Here is a 15,083-nt window from a genome sequence, read left to right as displayed (position 1 = left end):
ATATTACTTTATGATCATCTTATAGTACCATAGAACCCAGTTATGTCGAAAAATAAAAGGGTCGAAAATTGGCCATTTTTCGAAAAAATCCCTGTACTATAGTAAGGGATTTTTTCAAAAATTGGCCAAAATATCAAGTTTTTAAAGTTCAATTATTACGCGTTTATATTGCTGTATATGATCATATATTGCTTTATGATCATCTTATAGTACCATAGAACCCAGTTATGTCGAAAAATAAAAAGGTCGAAAATTGGCCATTTTTCGAAAAAATCCCTGTACTATAGTAAGGGATTTTTTCGAAAATTGGCCAAAATATCAAGTTTTTAAAATTCAATTATTACGCGTTTATATTGCTGTATATGATCATATATTGCTTTATGATCATCTTATAGTACCATAGAACCCAGTTATGTCGAAAAATAAAAAGGTCGAAAATTGGCCATTTTTCGAAAAAATCCCTGTACTATAGTAAGGGATTTTTTTCGAAAATTGGCCAAAATATCAAGTTTTTAAAATTCAATTATTACGCGTTTATATTGCTGTATATGATCTTATATTGCTTTATGATCATCTTATAGTACCATAGAACCCAGTTATGTCGAAAAATAAAAGGGTCGAAAATTGGCCATTTTTCGAAAAAATCCCTGTACTATAGTAAGGGATTTTTTCAAAAATTGGCCAAAATATCAAGTTTTTAAAATTCAATTATTACGCGTTTATATTGCTGTATATGATCTTATATTGCTTTATGATCATCTTATAGTACCATAGAACCCAGTTATGTCGAAAAATAAAAGGGTCGAAAATTGGCCATTTTTCGAAAAAATCTCTGTACTATAGTAAGGGATTTTTTCGAAAATTGGCCAAAATATCAAGTTTTTAAAATTCAATTATTACGCGTTTATATTGCTGTATATGATCATATATTGCTTTATGATCATCTTATAGTACCATAGAACCCAGTTATTTTGAAAAATAAAAAGGTCGAAAATCGGCCATTTTTCGAAAAAATCCCTGTACTATAGTAAGGGATTTTTTCGAAAATTGGCCAAAATATCAAGTTTTTAAAATTCAATTATTACGCGTTTATATTGCTGTATATGATCTTATTATTGCTTTATGATCATCTTATAGTACCATAGAACCCAGTTATGTCGAAAAATAAAAGGGTCGAAAATTGGCCATTTTTCGAAAAAATCCCTGTACTATAGTAAGGGATTTTTTCGAAAATTGGCCAAAATATCAAGTTTTTAAAATTCAATTATTACGCGTTTATATTGCTGTATATGATCATATATTGCTTTATGATCATCTTATAGTACCATAGAACCCAGTTATGTCGAAAAATAAAAAGGTCGAAAATCGGCCATAATATCAAGTTTTTAAAATTCAATTATTACGCGTTTATATTGCTGTATATGATCTTATATTGCTTTATGATCATCTTATAGTACCATAGAACCCAGTTATGTCGAAAAATAAAAGGGTCGAAAATTGGCCATTTTTCGAAAAAATCCCTGTACTATAGTAAGGGATTTTTTCAAAAAATGGCCAAAATATCAAGTTTTTAAAATTCAATTATTACGCGTTTATATTGCTGTATATGATCATATATTGCTTTATGATCATCTTATAGTACCATAGAACCCAGTTATGTCGAAATATAAAAAGGTCGGAAATTGGCCATTTTTCGAAAAAATCCCTGTACTATAGTAAGGGATTTTTTCGAAAATTGGCCAAAATATCAAATTTTTAAAATTCAATTATTACGCGTTTATATTGCTGTATATGATCTTATATTGCTTTATGATCATCTTATAGTACCATAGAACCCAGTTATGTCGAAAAATAAAAGGGTCGAAAATTGGCCATTTTTCGAAAAAATCCCTGTACTATAGTAAGGGATTTTTTCGAAAATTGGCCAAAATATCAAGTTTTTAAAATTCAATTATTACGCGTTTATATTGCTGTATATGATCATATATTGCTTTATGATCATCTTATAGTACCATAGAACCCAGTTATGTCGAAAAATAAAAAGGTAGAAAATCGGCCATTTTTCGAAAAAATCCCTGTACTATAGTAAGGGATTTTTTCGAAAATTGGCCAAAATATCAAGTTTTTAAAATTCAATTATTACGCGTTTATATTGCTGTATATGATCTTATATTGCTTTATGATCATCTTATAGTACCATAGAACCCAGTTATGTCGAAAAATAAAAGGGTCGAAAATTGGCCATTTTTCGAAAAAATCCCTGTACTATAGTAAGGGATTTTTTCGAAAAATGGCCAAAATATCAAGTTTTTAAAATTCAATTATTACGCGTTTATATTGCTGTATATGATCATATATTGCTTTATGATCATCTTATAGTACCATAGAACCCAGTTATGTCGAAAAATAAAAAGGTCGGAAATTGGCCATTTTTCGAAAAAATCCCTGTACTATAGTAAGGGATTTTTTCGAAAATTGGCCAAAATATCAAATTTTTAAAATTCAATTATTACGCGTTTATATTGCTGTATATGATCATATATTGCTTTATGATCATCTTATAGTACCATAGAACCCAGTTATGTCGAAAAATAAAAAGGTCGGAAATTGGCCATTTTTCGAAAAAATCCATGTACTATAGTAAGGGATTTTTTCGAAAATTGGCCAAAATATCAAATTTTTAAAATTCAATTATTACGCGTTTATATTGCTGTATATGATCTTATATTGCTTTATGATCATCTTATAGTACCATAGAACCCAGTTATGTCGAAAAATAAAAGGGTCGAAAATTGGCCATTTTTCGAAAAAATCCCTGTACTATAGTAAGGGATTTTTTCGAAAATTGGCCAAAATATCAAGTTTTTAAAATTCAATTATTACGCGTTTATATTGCTGTATATGATCATATATTGCTTTATGATCATCTTATAGTACCATAGAACCCAGTTATGTCGAAAAATAAAAAGGTCGAAAATCGGCCATTTTTCGAAAAAATCCCTGTACTATAGTAAGGGATTTTTTCGAAAATTGGCCAAAATATCAAATTTTTAAAATTCAATTATTACGCGTTTATATTGCTGTATATGATCTTATATTGCTTTATGATCATCTTATAGTACCATAGAACCCAGTTATGTCGAAAAATAAAAGGGTCGAAAATTGGCCAAAACATCAAGATTTTAAAATTCAATTATTACGCGTTTATATTGCTGTATATGATCATATATTGCTTTATGATCATCTTATAGTACCATAGAACCCAGTTATTTCGAAAAATAAAAAGGTCGAAAATCGGACATTTTTCGAAAAAATCCCTGTACTATAGTAAGGGATTTTTTCGAAAATTGGCCAAAATATCAAATTTTTAAAATTCAATTATTACGCGTTTATATTGCTGTATATGATCATATATTGCTTTATGATCATCTTATAGTACCATAGAACATATACATTAGTTAGCGCATATACATTATTTGTAAATGTGTATATATTATATGGTATAAGGTATTACAAAAGGCATAATAGTAAAAAATTCTGTATAATATTATACAAATAATGAATGCTTGGTTTTTCTGTTGTATTTCAAAAGCAATAGTATAAAAAAAATATTTTCCAAACGGAACAGATTTTTTTTTCCACACGAAAAAAAGTACTATTAAACGATCGTTTATTAGTGCGTACTATTGCACACCATGTGACCCACAATCGTCCAATCAAATGAATGTATTTATTTAGGTGTTATATAATATTAATATATCCTTTGATGGATAACCAATTCATTACATGAACCATTACTAATTCATTTTAAATAATCTGATAATAAATATTATTTGGATGGATTTTTAATAGATTTACTACAAATATGATAATTTTGTATTCAGATTGTGTTTGTTTATGTTTTTATAAAAGGAGAATTAACACTGTATAATAACAAACATAATGAAAAACTTCTAGAGTAAAAAAAAACTGTTAAATTGTTAAAATTATTATAAAAACCAGAGTGACTTGTTAAGCTAGTCCAGAGTGACTTGTTGGGCTAGTCTAGGGCTTGTAAAATTTCATAATCATTGAAAGTCCTCATCTGACCAATAATGATCTTCTTCCTCTTCTGAGTCAATATCTGAAACTTCTACGACATCAAAGATGTTCTCTGTATGGCCGTTCATTAATGATTGAAATGATTTGCTGTCTTGTTTTTTGGGTCTCTTCTGAAACGAAACAAGACAAATTGCAAATAAAATATTGAAAAAAAATAAACATAGAGTAAAACATTCTCAATTTTGGCTAAGTGATCTCAAACAATAAGTTAATAGTTACCAGGGAAGATTACAACAATTCCAGTTAAAACAAATAGACATACATTTTCATTCTTACCTAGTGCTATTAGACTACACAAAAAGTTCCAACGATAGTCATTCTTTTTTTTATATTGCTCAATCAGTTAAGTTCCATGTTGATCACGAATGTAAATATTATGTGTGTATTGTTTTGTTTGTGTTTTTCTGCCAAGAAAACAATTATCATTGTACTATATGTATGAATGACTTAATAAATCGAATCTGAACTTAAACACAGACCAACAATGTTTGTGCAAAGTGATACAGTTATAGTTATTTTTTTTTTTATGAAACTGATGGGGAAAAGTGTTTTAACACTCTGTTGAAATGGCCTTAGGTTTTTGTAGTGTCAAAATAATGATTAATTAAAGTTCTTACCGCAACTTTTGTTGGTCGCATACCGCGTATTCCTTTTCCTTTCAAACGATAAATATAAGGATCTATCTTTTTCCTACAAAAACAAAGAAATACTGCTCATTAAGAATGAAGTAAATATACTGTACTTTAGAACCCCACTAAGATAAGTGTAGAGGCATCCCTTGAATATGTTGTTGTTGTTACACCATATTTAATGAGGGTGATCCATCCAGCAATTGCTGATCATTAGGGACCCGCAGATGTTCACAAGACAAACATATACACAAGATGCTCTACATAAACAAAACATAAATAAACAATTGCAAGTCTTTGGGAGGGGAGTAATTTTGTAGAAAAAATCCTGACATGTGACGGGACTTGAACCCAGGACCCTTGGAGTGGTAGCCAAGCATCATAACCACCAAGTCACAACTCCACTAATAGGGGTTGGCTGTAGCATTAAAACCTATATTGACCCAGGTTTGTTTCACAGGAATGTGTCCCCTTAATAGAGGTGTCCACTGGGATACCACTGTACTAATACTTTAGTAGAAACAAATAATATTTGTAGTACTATAATGCACTATATACAACAAAAAAAGACCTAATGGCTTTAAAAAGGCTAGAATTTTTATGATAGTATTAACAGTAATATACAGGTAGTAAAAAATATTGAAACTTACCTATCAACAGAATGGAATAATCCAGGACTGAGTAGCATTGACTGTGGTGTTTTTTGAGAAGATTTTGGAATCCTGGTCATCATTGGACGAACAGCGGGCGTCTGGATGTTTTCAGAGTTTTCAACGTCATCCTCATCTGCTATCAAGTCATTCGGGATCTAGACAAAATTATTCCATTGATTAAGAAATCACTATTTCCAAAAAAATTTTTTTTATACATTTTGGAAACACGCCAAACGTTTTGCATTTTTTTACTGAGGGTAGCCTATCCAGTTCCAAATAGAACTGATTATTCAGGGCCCTCGATAAAACATACATACAAAGTGATGTCGTGAATAATGATGCCGAACTTCCACTAGCATAATAAAAGTAAAATAAAAGTTTTTGCAAACATGTTTCATTGTTATGCCAAAAAACATCATCAGTGAAATGAAATTCTTTATAATGAAAAGAAAAACACATGGATATGGAACGTTTGTGTCGATTGTTACAAATTAAAATAAATTCTGCTGATACCTTTGGCTTCTTCGATGATGGATTACCCAACATATGAAACAGATCATCTTCATAACCTTCATCGTGCTTCTCTAAAATATGTCGAAGTTGTCTCTTCCTTTTCATGGTACCAACTGTAGCTGTCAATTTTACCGGCTCTTTAAAAAAAAATAATACAGCTAAATTAATAATTTACATACAGTAGTGTGATGTGTTAGATGGTATACAATTGTGATGAAATACCTCAGAAAGGACATACAAAATAGCATATACCGTAAATCTTCTAATAGTAACTCCCTTCTAATAGTAACCCCCTTCTAATAGTAACCCACACTCTAATAGTAACCCACACTCTAATAGTAACCCCCACCCCACCTTCTAATAGTAACCCACCTTATAAGTCAATCTATAATAATACCCACTACTCTAATAGTAACAAAATGACATTATGAAGACTGGTCGTATATGATGCAGTCATATTTTGAAAATGAGGAGATAATGCATGTTGATCTCGGGAGTGGGGGAAGATTAAGTGTTTTTGAGTTTATAAAATAAAGTTAGGGTTCAAACAATTTTTATTTATTCGTACTGTTTTATTATTTTGCTATGATTTGCTGACCGGAAAAGTTGGGGTGGGTTACTAGTATTTTCAGGTGCCTAATTTAAGATTGGTAATAATAACCCACTACTCTAATAGTAACCCCCCTTCTAATAGTAACCACCCTAAAAAACAATCAAAGAATAATAACCCAGGGTTACAATTAGAAGATTTACGGTAATATAGTACATGTATAAATACATTTTTTAAACCAGGATCAACAACTATTCAGGAAATACCCCTATTAAGGGTCCAAAGATGTCCCCTTAAAAGAGGTTCCTATGTGCCATAACAGTACACAGGTATATTTCAAATGTTCAATCTTTTTCTGTTATTATTTTAGTTGTTTGTGTCTTCTGCCTGTGATGTTTGGGACTTCTGGAATCGTAACCTATATGAAACGATTCAAAGTATCATGATATCTGCCTTACCATTATTATTTTTATTTGCGGTGGTTTGTTTAGTAACCTTTCGACGTTCTGTACATGCTTGGTATTTAGTCTGGCACTGAGCTGCAGTCTTTGTTGATACTATTTCAGCAATCTTGTCCCAAAAACCCAAAGAGCTAGGATCTACGGTTGTGACTGCTCTACAAATATACAAGAAAGCCATAAAATACGGTTGGAAAACTAGAAGCCTTGCAAACAGTTTCAATAAAAATAAATTACAAAACAAGATAGTAAACTAAACTTATCTGAGTAATTATCAATGAAATAGAGGGTGTGCTATAAAAAACATAACTTACTTATGAAGGACTTTTATTTCATTTGCTTGCCATACTTCATTGCATTCTTCAATCAATTGCTCAGCAATGCTTCCATTCTTTGGTAACTTAAAAGAGACTACAGTGTGCTCCTTATTTTTTGTGCTCTTTCTTAGGCCAAGGTCACTTCCAAGAGCGCTCTTGATTTGGCCTAGTTCACTTCCAAGAGTGCTCTCCATTTGACCAAGGTCGCTTCCAAAAGTGTTCTTTCTTTGGCCAAGGTCACTTCCAAAAGTGCTCTTTCTTTGGCCATGGTCACTTCTAGGAGTGCTCTCCATTTTACTAAGGTCACTTCCAAAAGAGATTACGACGTCTTTCGTACTTTTTGTTTTCTTTATTTGGTCACGGTCACTTTCTTCATCATCTGCATCTTGGTCACTAATCATCAGGCTGTTTTTCGAATGGTCAATATATGTTGGACTTTTCACAGAATCCTGTTTTTTGTTGACTTTACCATTTACGCGACTCGACCTCCGTAATCTTCTTTCCACTGTCGTATTAGAGCTTAAAGAATGGTCTAAGCTGGTGGGTATCGTCATTTTATTGTTCTTCTGGATACTCGTTGGTTTTCTCTCCAGAATTGCTTGCCTTACAGGCTCAATCTTAGATTCATTTGTCTTTTCATCCTCAGTTTCTGAACTTTTAATTATCAATTTGCTTGAGCTACGGTTTAGTTGATGCGACTGAAGTTTAGAAATGGCATCACTCTCTGTACTAGTATCTTTGGACAGAGTTTCTTTGCTAGACTTCTCTTCGCCTTCTACTACATTTATTTCTTTTGAGTTTTTACTTCTAGATTCACTGTCCAATAAATTATTTTCCTCTACCTCACTTATTTCCTTTGCATCACTATCTGTGTCAGGAAATTCTTTCTTTACTTTTTTGGTTTTTATTGCTTTACTCGACATCTTTTTGCGCATTCTAATATCTCTCTAAATAAAAACCATTTTGTTGCAAATTAGAATTGTTTTAAAAACAAAGTGAAATAACTGCCCTTATAAAAAGCTGACAATGCCTCAGTGTTTGGCTTTGGTCAACTCTATTAGTATTATCTTTGGAGGGTGTTTTTCATTATAGATATAGTACCATTCTATACCATACCATTTCAAGACTAAATAATGCTTTTACCATAGTGTACCAACGGTTTTATGAATTCCTGATGAAGTAGGTGCATTAGTGTTTGGCCTTGGTCAATTCTATTATCTTTCGAGGGGTGTTTCTCTTTATTGAGGACTAGATTTGTTGGAAATTTTATTTCATTCAGGTAAGTTTTCAAGACTAAATGATGCTCCTACCTGACTGTGTTGAATCGTTTCATGAATTCCTAATGAAGTTGGTGAATCAGTACTGCCAAGAAGGTTGGACGTTCCTGGTATAATTTCAACCAGATCGATAGAGAGGTTACGTAACCTTTGACCTGCCCAGTATGCAAGCGGTGGCTTGATAAGACGACCTCTGCTTGAGCATGAAAGTTCGTTGGATGTTAATGGAGATGGTTTTGCTTTAAGAAAAAATTATTCTGTATTTTAGGCAATGGGTTAAATCAACCAGTCAATCTACCTTTAATCACCAGCAGGTAAAGGTCTGTTATGTGCTGTGCCCATATATGGACACGATGATGTCATATCATTACCATATTTGGGCACATCCCACTTTTTTTGTCCAACTAGTTTGATAGTGTAGACAGAGCTTTAGACAGGGTAGATATGTATTATATTTGGTAACCACACACCAGCATCATACAACTTGGGTACGGTATTTTAATCTTATACAATAGTTTATCTATGAATCAAACTCACATGATGATGATGTTTTTCTTCTTCCAATGTTTGCAGGTGTCACATCCAGGGAAGATTTAATCACAGGTGTTTTTAAATTCACAGGTGTTTTTAAATTCGCAGGTGTTTTTGACTTTGCAAGTGTTTTTGAATTCGCAGATGCTTTTGAATTTGCAGGTGTTTTTGAATTTGCAGGTGTTTTTGTAGTCACAGAAAAAGATGCTACTGGTGTGGTTTCATCCGCCAAACTATCACTGAAATTATGTTAAAATAGTTATAAAATTAGTGATAGAACCAATAAAATGATATCTGATATATTTTTATTTACAGTAGTACTTTTGTGAGTCAGACACCTGGATTTGGACTCAAAATATATTTACATGTATTGCATAACATATGTTAATTATTATAAGGTAATGAATCTAAAACTGCATTGTATAAGTTATTGTGATGGTCATACTCATTGTGTTAAGAGATCTAGAAGTGACATAACATTGAAAAACATATTTCTAATGCATTTCTATTTAATGAATTGAAAATACAATGATTATGATTTTAAACATAAGAATTGAAAGTTCAATGATTATATAAGGATTGAAAATGCAATACATAATTATGATTATATAAAAATATAGTATGAATTTTAAAAGCAAGATTGAAACATTATATAAGTACAAGATTGAAACATATAAGTACAAGATTGAAACATATAAGTACAAGATTGAAACATACAAGTACAAGACTGAAACATACAAGTACAAGATTGAAACATACAAGTACAAGATTGAAACATACAAGTACAAGATTGAAACATACAAGTACACGATTGAAACATACAAGTACACGATTGAAACATACAAGTACAAGATTGAAACATACAAGAACAAGATTGAAACATACAAGAACAAGATTGAAACATACAAGTACAAGATTGAAACATACAAGAACAAGATTGAAACATACAAGTACAAGATTGAAACATACAAGTACAAGATTGAAACATACAGTACAAGATTGAAACATACAAGTACAAGATTGAAACATACAAGTACACGATTGAAACATACAAGTACAAGATTGAAACATACAAGTACAAGATTGAAACATACAAGTACTAGATTGAAACATACAAGTACAAGACTGAAACATACAAGAACAAGATTGAAACATACAAGTACAAGATTGAAACATACAAGTACAAGATTGAAACATACAAGTACAAGATTGAAACATACAAGTACAAAGACTGAAACATACAAGAACAAGATTGAAACATACAAGAACAAGATTGAAACATACAAGTACAAGATTGAAACATACAAGAACAAGATTGAAACATACAAGTACAAGATTGAAACATACAAGTACAAGATTGAAACATACAGTACAAGATTGAAACATACAAGTACAAGATTGAAACATACAAGTACACGATTGAAACATACAAGTACAAGATTGAAACATACAAGTACAAGATTGAAACATACAAGTACTAGATTGAAACATACAAGTACAAGACTGAAACATACAAGAACAAGATTAAAACATACAAGTACAAGATTGAAACATACAAGTACAAGATTGAAACATACAAGTACAAGATTGAAACATACAAGTACAAAGACTGAAACATACAAGAACAAGATTGAAACATACAAGTACAAGATTGAAACATACAAGTACTAGATTGAAACATACAAGTACAAGATTGAAACATACAAGTACAAGATTGAAACATACAGTACAAGATTGAAACATACAAGTACAAGATTGAAACATACAAGTACACGATTGAAACATACAAGTACAAGATTGAAACATACAAGTACAAGATTGAAACATACAAGTACTAGATTGAAACATACAAGTACAAGACTGAAACATACAAGTACTAGATTGAAACATACAAGTACAAGACTGAAACATACAAGTACTAGATTGAAACATACAAGTACACGATTGAAACATACAAGTACAAGATTGAAACATACAAGTACAGGACTGAAACATACAAGTACAAGATTGAAACATACAAGTACAAGACTGAAACATGGAAGTACAAGACTGAAACATACAAGTACAAGATTGAAACATACAAGTACAAGATTGAAACATACAGTACAAGTACAAGATTGATACATACAAGTACAATATTGAAAATGGAAGTACCTTTTAGATTCTTGTTCAGCTTGGATCAACTCTTTCCAATTCTTTGGAAACCCATTTTGGAATTTCTTTACCAATGATTTAGAAAACCCTAGGAAAGATAAGAAAATGATAACAACAAAACAATTATATGAATTAAATGCAAAGGGGAAGCTAATGTCTTCATTATAGGTTCTCCATGGAAAAGAATCAATGTCAACAAATCATGGCACAGCGAGAACAGGTTAACTAGGTAATAGTGGGCTTTTGTTTAGAGACAGTAACTTAACATAAATGACAATTACCTAGTACAATTTGCCACAATGTTTACTATTAGTGTCAAAGAGAAGAGAACACTGATTGTATGTCAGCTTACCATACTCTATAGTCATATCAGCATCTATCCTTCCAATAAGTTTATAAATAGATCCTGATCCTGTTTCCAGTTGTTTTGCTGTGACCCGCTTGACAATAGCAGAACTATGCCAGAATTCACCTTTAGGATCTCCACTATAAACACAGAGAGAAAATAACTAATTATAACATCAGTGATCTATCACCTGATGGATATGGCATCTCAGATACCTGTAAATGCTGTCTGTTTTAAATCCTTAGTTGTGTTTGTATTAGAACTTACATTCGATGACCCTCTACATAAAGGCCTTTGTTTTGTACAGTCCGCAGGCTCCAATTTCTTAACTCAATTGGTGGTTTAGTACTGACCTAAAATATCAAGAATGTTTTAATAATATCAACCAATTCAATTAGGACTCAATCAAAAATAACATAGCTCCTGATTCAGTTTCATTATATTGACCAGCTTGACAATAGAAAATATACTATGGGCACATTCAGAGAGATATAAAATAAATTATTATAAATTAACTATGCCTTGATGTGCACTATGCACCGATTACAGTATGAATTTGGTCTTGTAATCTACATGGGGAGGGGAGGTGTAAATAATAGAAGTACCTTCTTTAAAACTTGAGCTTTAGTGCCACAGACTGTTTGACACACTGCATCAGTTGCACGATTAACTGTCTTATCTGTTTTCCTCGTTTCAACAACCACTGATTAGAAAAAGACAACTTGAAGTCAATGAAGACCAATTCAATCTCAACTAAAGCTCTGTCTACACTATCACACTGTTTTGACAAAAAAGTGCGACGTGCCCAAATATGGTAAGTGATATGACATCATCATGTTCATATTTATATTTTTTGTCACATAAAGTTTGATAGTGTAGACAGAGCTTTACAACAATTGATTTAACTTGTTATACATACAGTTTTTGTAATAATGTAATTTGTGTATTGAAAACTACCAATTTTAAAATACAAATATTTCTTTTGATAAAGTAGTTATCTATTATTAATTAAGGGCCGTTAAACATATTTAGAAGAAGTAGAGATTGATTTTACTGTAATTACCTTCAGTTGACCGATTCCCACGTATTGTCTGCTGTGGGGATTTCACTTCATCCGGCATTCCCTGAGTGTTATCTTCACATGTTGTATACCCGTTCATCTCAAACAAATTTTTAACGAGGCCTTCAAAGCCGTCACTGCCATGAATGCTGTCCGAATCACCTTGGCTAGACACGGGTGTAATTACGCCACTTTGCTTAGTTACATTCAAGTTATCTTTTGTTGTTAAAGGGTTTCTTTTTGTTTTGTGATTTACTAAAAATTTACGCAATTTACATTTCTCACTTAATTCCACACTCTTTTGATTTGTGTTTACTTGCTCTATCACGTCAGTTGGCAAATACCGTTCTTCATTCCAAGACATACTTAATGAAACATTTTTAAAGTGTGCGTCTCTTCCACCCGTTTGTGACACCACAAAGCTTGTACCAGCATTGCTGTCACATGACTTTCTCCTTTTGCCTGCTTGCCCTCCGTGATGTGCCTCCGTTCTGTTCAAGAATCTCCTTGAACTATTTTCCATTCGCTCTGCAACCACTTCTGATGTCTTATTCAGTTTTACATTTTCTATTATTTTTGTTGTTCTGTGATTTGAGAACATAGGACCTGTCGTTCTGTTCATTCCGTCACTTAGCAACACTGTGCTATACGGAGATCGAAATTCATTAACCTCATTCATGCTGTCTTTCATTGACTGTATAAGATTAGCTTTTGGTGAGAACATTGTCTTTCTTGTCCATGCTGAAGGCGTAAGCTTATTCAACAGCACTGTTGGCCGATTGAATTCCGACAGTGACTGACTTGGTCGATAAACAACCCTTGGTGAGGATAAAGCATTCATTGATTTGTTTGCGAACAAACCTGATTGTTCAAGTATCTGAAATTTTAAAATAATCAAGTGCTATACAATAATGATAAAACTGATTTTTGGTTTATAATATAAATACCAATCTACATTGGCAATGACATTGTAATTGGTAGGTAGCAACAATTCTGCAACTGAAACCATTTGCCATACAGTATTAGATTGTTATATAGATAGGCCTACAGTAGCTCTAGAAATTTATGAATGGGATAATAACAATGATTGTAATAAATTGATTAGTACTAATTTACCTTTGCTGACGGACTTTGTCTATAAATTTCTTCAAATTCATCAATCATGTTGTAGTATATTTGTGGTTTCCTTTTTAGTAATTAAAACAAATCTGTAATTAAAATAATTATTAATTAATATAGGCTAGGCCGGTAACGGGACGATTCGGCCCTGGGACGATTCGGCCCGGGACTATTCGGCCCGGGACGATTCGGCCCTGAGACGATTCGGCACACTTACATTTATCGGCTTTGATATGCATTTATAATCATAAAATAAGCTTTTTTCCCTAAACTTTATTTTCAGAGTGACTATGGGGTAGCACTACTAGGGATAAAGATGTAATAAAGCAAACATTTTGAAAACATTGTCAAAAATAATCATTTTTTAGTCACGCGAACGATGTAAACAAGTTACGCCCTCTGTTGGCCGCTTGGCGAATGCACGAAATAAACAAGGTTTTCGAAGTAATAAATTGAATATAAAATTACGTTTTTTTAGTAATTTATTATATATATTATATCAACTTTGTCAATATCAATAAAATACGGATTGTTAAACGCCTTTAAAAACTTGATAAATAAAAAAAAAATGAATATGAATTTGGTCTAAAGTGAGACGTTTCGGCCCACAAAGTGGGATGTTTCGGCCCAAAAGTGGGCCGAATCGTCCCACCAAAAGTGGGCCGAATAGTCCCGGGCCGAATCGTCTCAGGGCCGAATCGTCCCTGAACCGGCTAGGCCTAGCTACATATAAATTCAAATTGTTTTTTTCATACACGTGACATTTATTCAGTTATTTGACAATAATAACTGGGGCCCGCACTAGCTTAATTTAAAACATACAATTAATTAATAATAACACTTTTATTTACGCCATTAGTGACAATTAATTGTAGTGTAGGCTAGTAGGGCATACTTACCGGGCATACATGCCATAGGGCCTAGATATAGTATGACCAGTACCGTCCAGACTAGCCTAGGCCTAACTAAAAGGCCTCCTATCCTAGCTAGAGAAGTGCCTCTCCATGATGTGTATCTACTTACCAGTGCAGCAACCACACAGTGAGTATACGTCGTAGGCCTAGCCTACTAGCTAGGCCTACTACACCTACTGCTGCTGTCAGCTAGGCTAGGCTAGGCCTAGACTAGGGCCTCTAACTAGGCCTAGTAATATGTTTTATAACTGTAGAGTGCCACAAAAGCCAGATCCCAAAACCTACCAAAAGTATTGCCGAATTTAATTACAATGTTGTTAATCACAATTTGTATTTTGTAAGCATCCGCGCGCCCGGTTTTCAATCGATGTACAGTATACTGTAATTGTAATAAATTGTACTTAAATAATGCTTCTTATTGGTTGATCATGTTAGATGAAAAGAAAATCATCCAATCAAAT

The 15,083-nt window shown here is 32.4% G+C and overlaps 1 protein-coding gene across 3 annotated transcripts; it reads right to left on the bottom strand.

Annotated features, from left to right (window-relative positions):
- Window positions 1-3,716: 3,716 nt before the first annotated feature.
- Window positions 3,717-14,967, bottom strand: LOC144852022 (uncharacterized). 3 transcript variants are annotated; one of them, XM_078709698.1, is made up of 16 exons: window positions 14,908-14,966; window positions 13,706-13,797; window positions 12,593-13,466; window positions 12,135-12,232; window positions 11,797-11,882; window positions 11,536-11,669; window positions 11,184-11,271; window positions 9,036-9,268; window positions 8,532-8,737; window positions 7,759-8,168; window positions 7,219-7,728; window positions 6,905-7,062; window positions 5,897-6,033; window positions 5,381-5,538; window positions 4,719-4,791; window positions 3,717-4,211 (listed from the first exon to the last, which is right to left on the bottom strand). In XM_078709698.1, exons 2-16 carry the CDS (start codon window positions 13,751-13,753, stop codon window positions 4,068-4,070), a joined length of 3,357 nt encoding a protein of 1,118 aa, XP_078565824.1. In that variant the 5' UTR covers window positions 13,754-13,797; window positions 14,908-14,966; the 3' UTR covers window positions 3,717-4,067. The 3 variants fall into 3 exon arrangements, with proteins under 3 accessions (XP_078565824.1, XP_078565822.1, XP_078565823.1); XM_078709696.1 differs by having other exon boundaries at window positions 7,219-8,168; window positions 14,908-14,967; XM_078709697.1 differs by lacking the exon at window positions 14,908-14,966 and adding an exon at window positions 14,732-14,752 and having other exon boundaries at window positions 7,219-8,168.
- Between the last annotated feature and the right edge of the window lie 116 nt (window positions 14,968-15,083).

Source organism: Antedon bifida, chromosome 9 (genome assembly GCF_963402885.1).
Source record: "Antedon bifida chromosome 9, ecAntBifi1.1, whole genome shotgun sequence".
Lineage (NCBI taxonomy): Eukaryota > Metazoa > Echinodermata > Crinoidea > Comatulida > Antedonidae > Antedon > Antedon bifida.
Note: the sequence above shows the minus strand (reverse complement) of the source record. Positions and strands in the feature narration are given on the sequence as shown.

Excerpts from the sequence above, each read along its gene's own strand:
- LOC144852022 (XM_078709696.1), bottom strand. The coding sequence starts at position 13,753 with ATGATTGATGAATTTGAAGAAATTTATAGACAAAGTCCGTCAGCAAAG. Across the intron at positions 11,670-11,796 it reads TATGTAGAGGGTCATCGAAT|TGGAGATCCTAAAGGTGAAT; the intron begins GTAAGTTCTAAT and ends CTGTGTTTATAG. Across the intron at positions 7,063-7,218 it reads GAAATAAAAGTCCTTCATAA|AGCAGTCACAACCGTAGATC; the intron begins GTAAGTTATGTT and ends GTATATTTGTAG.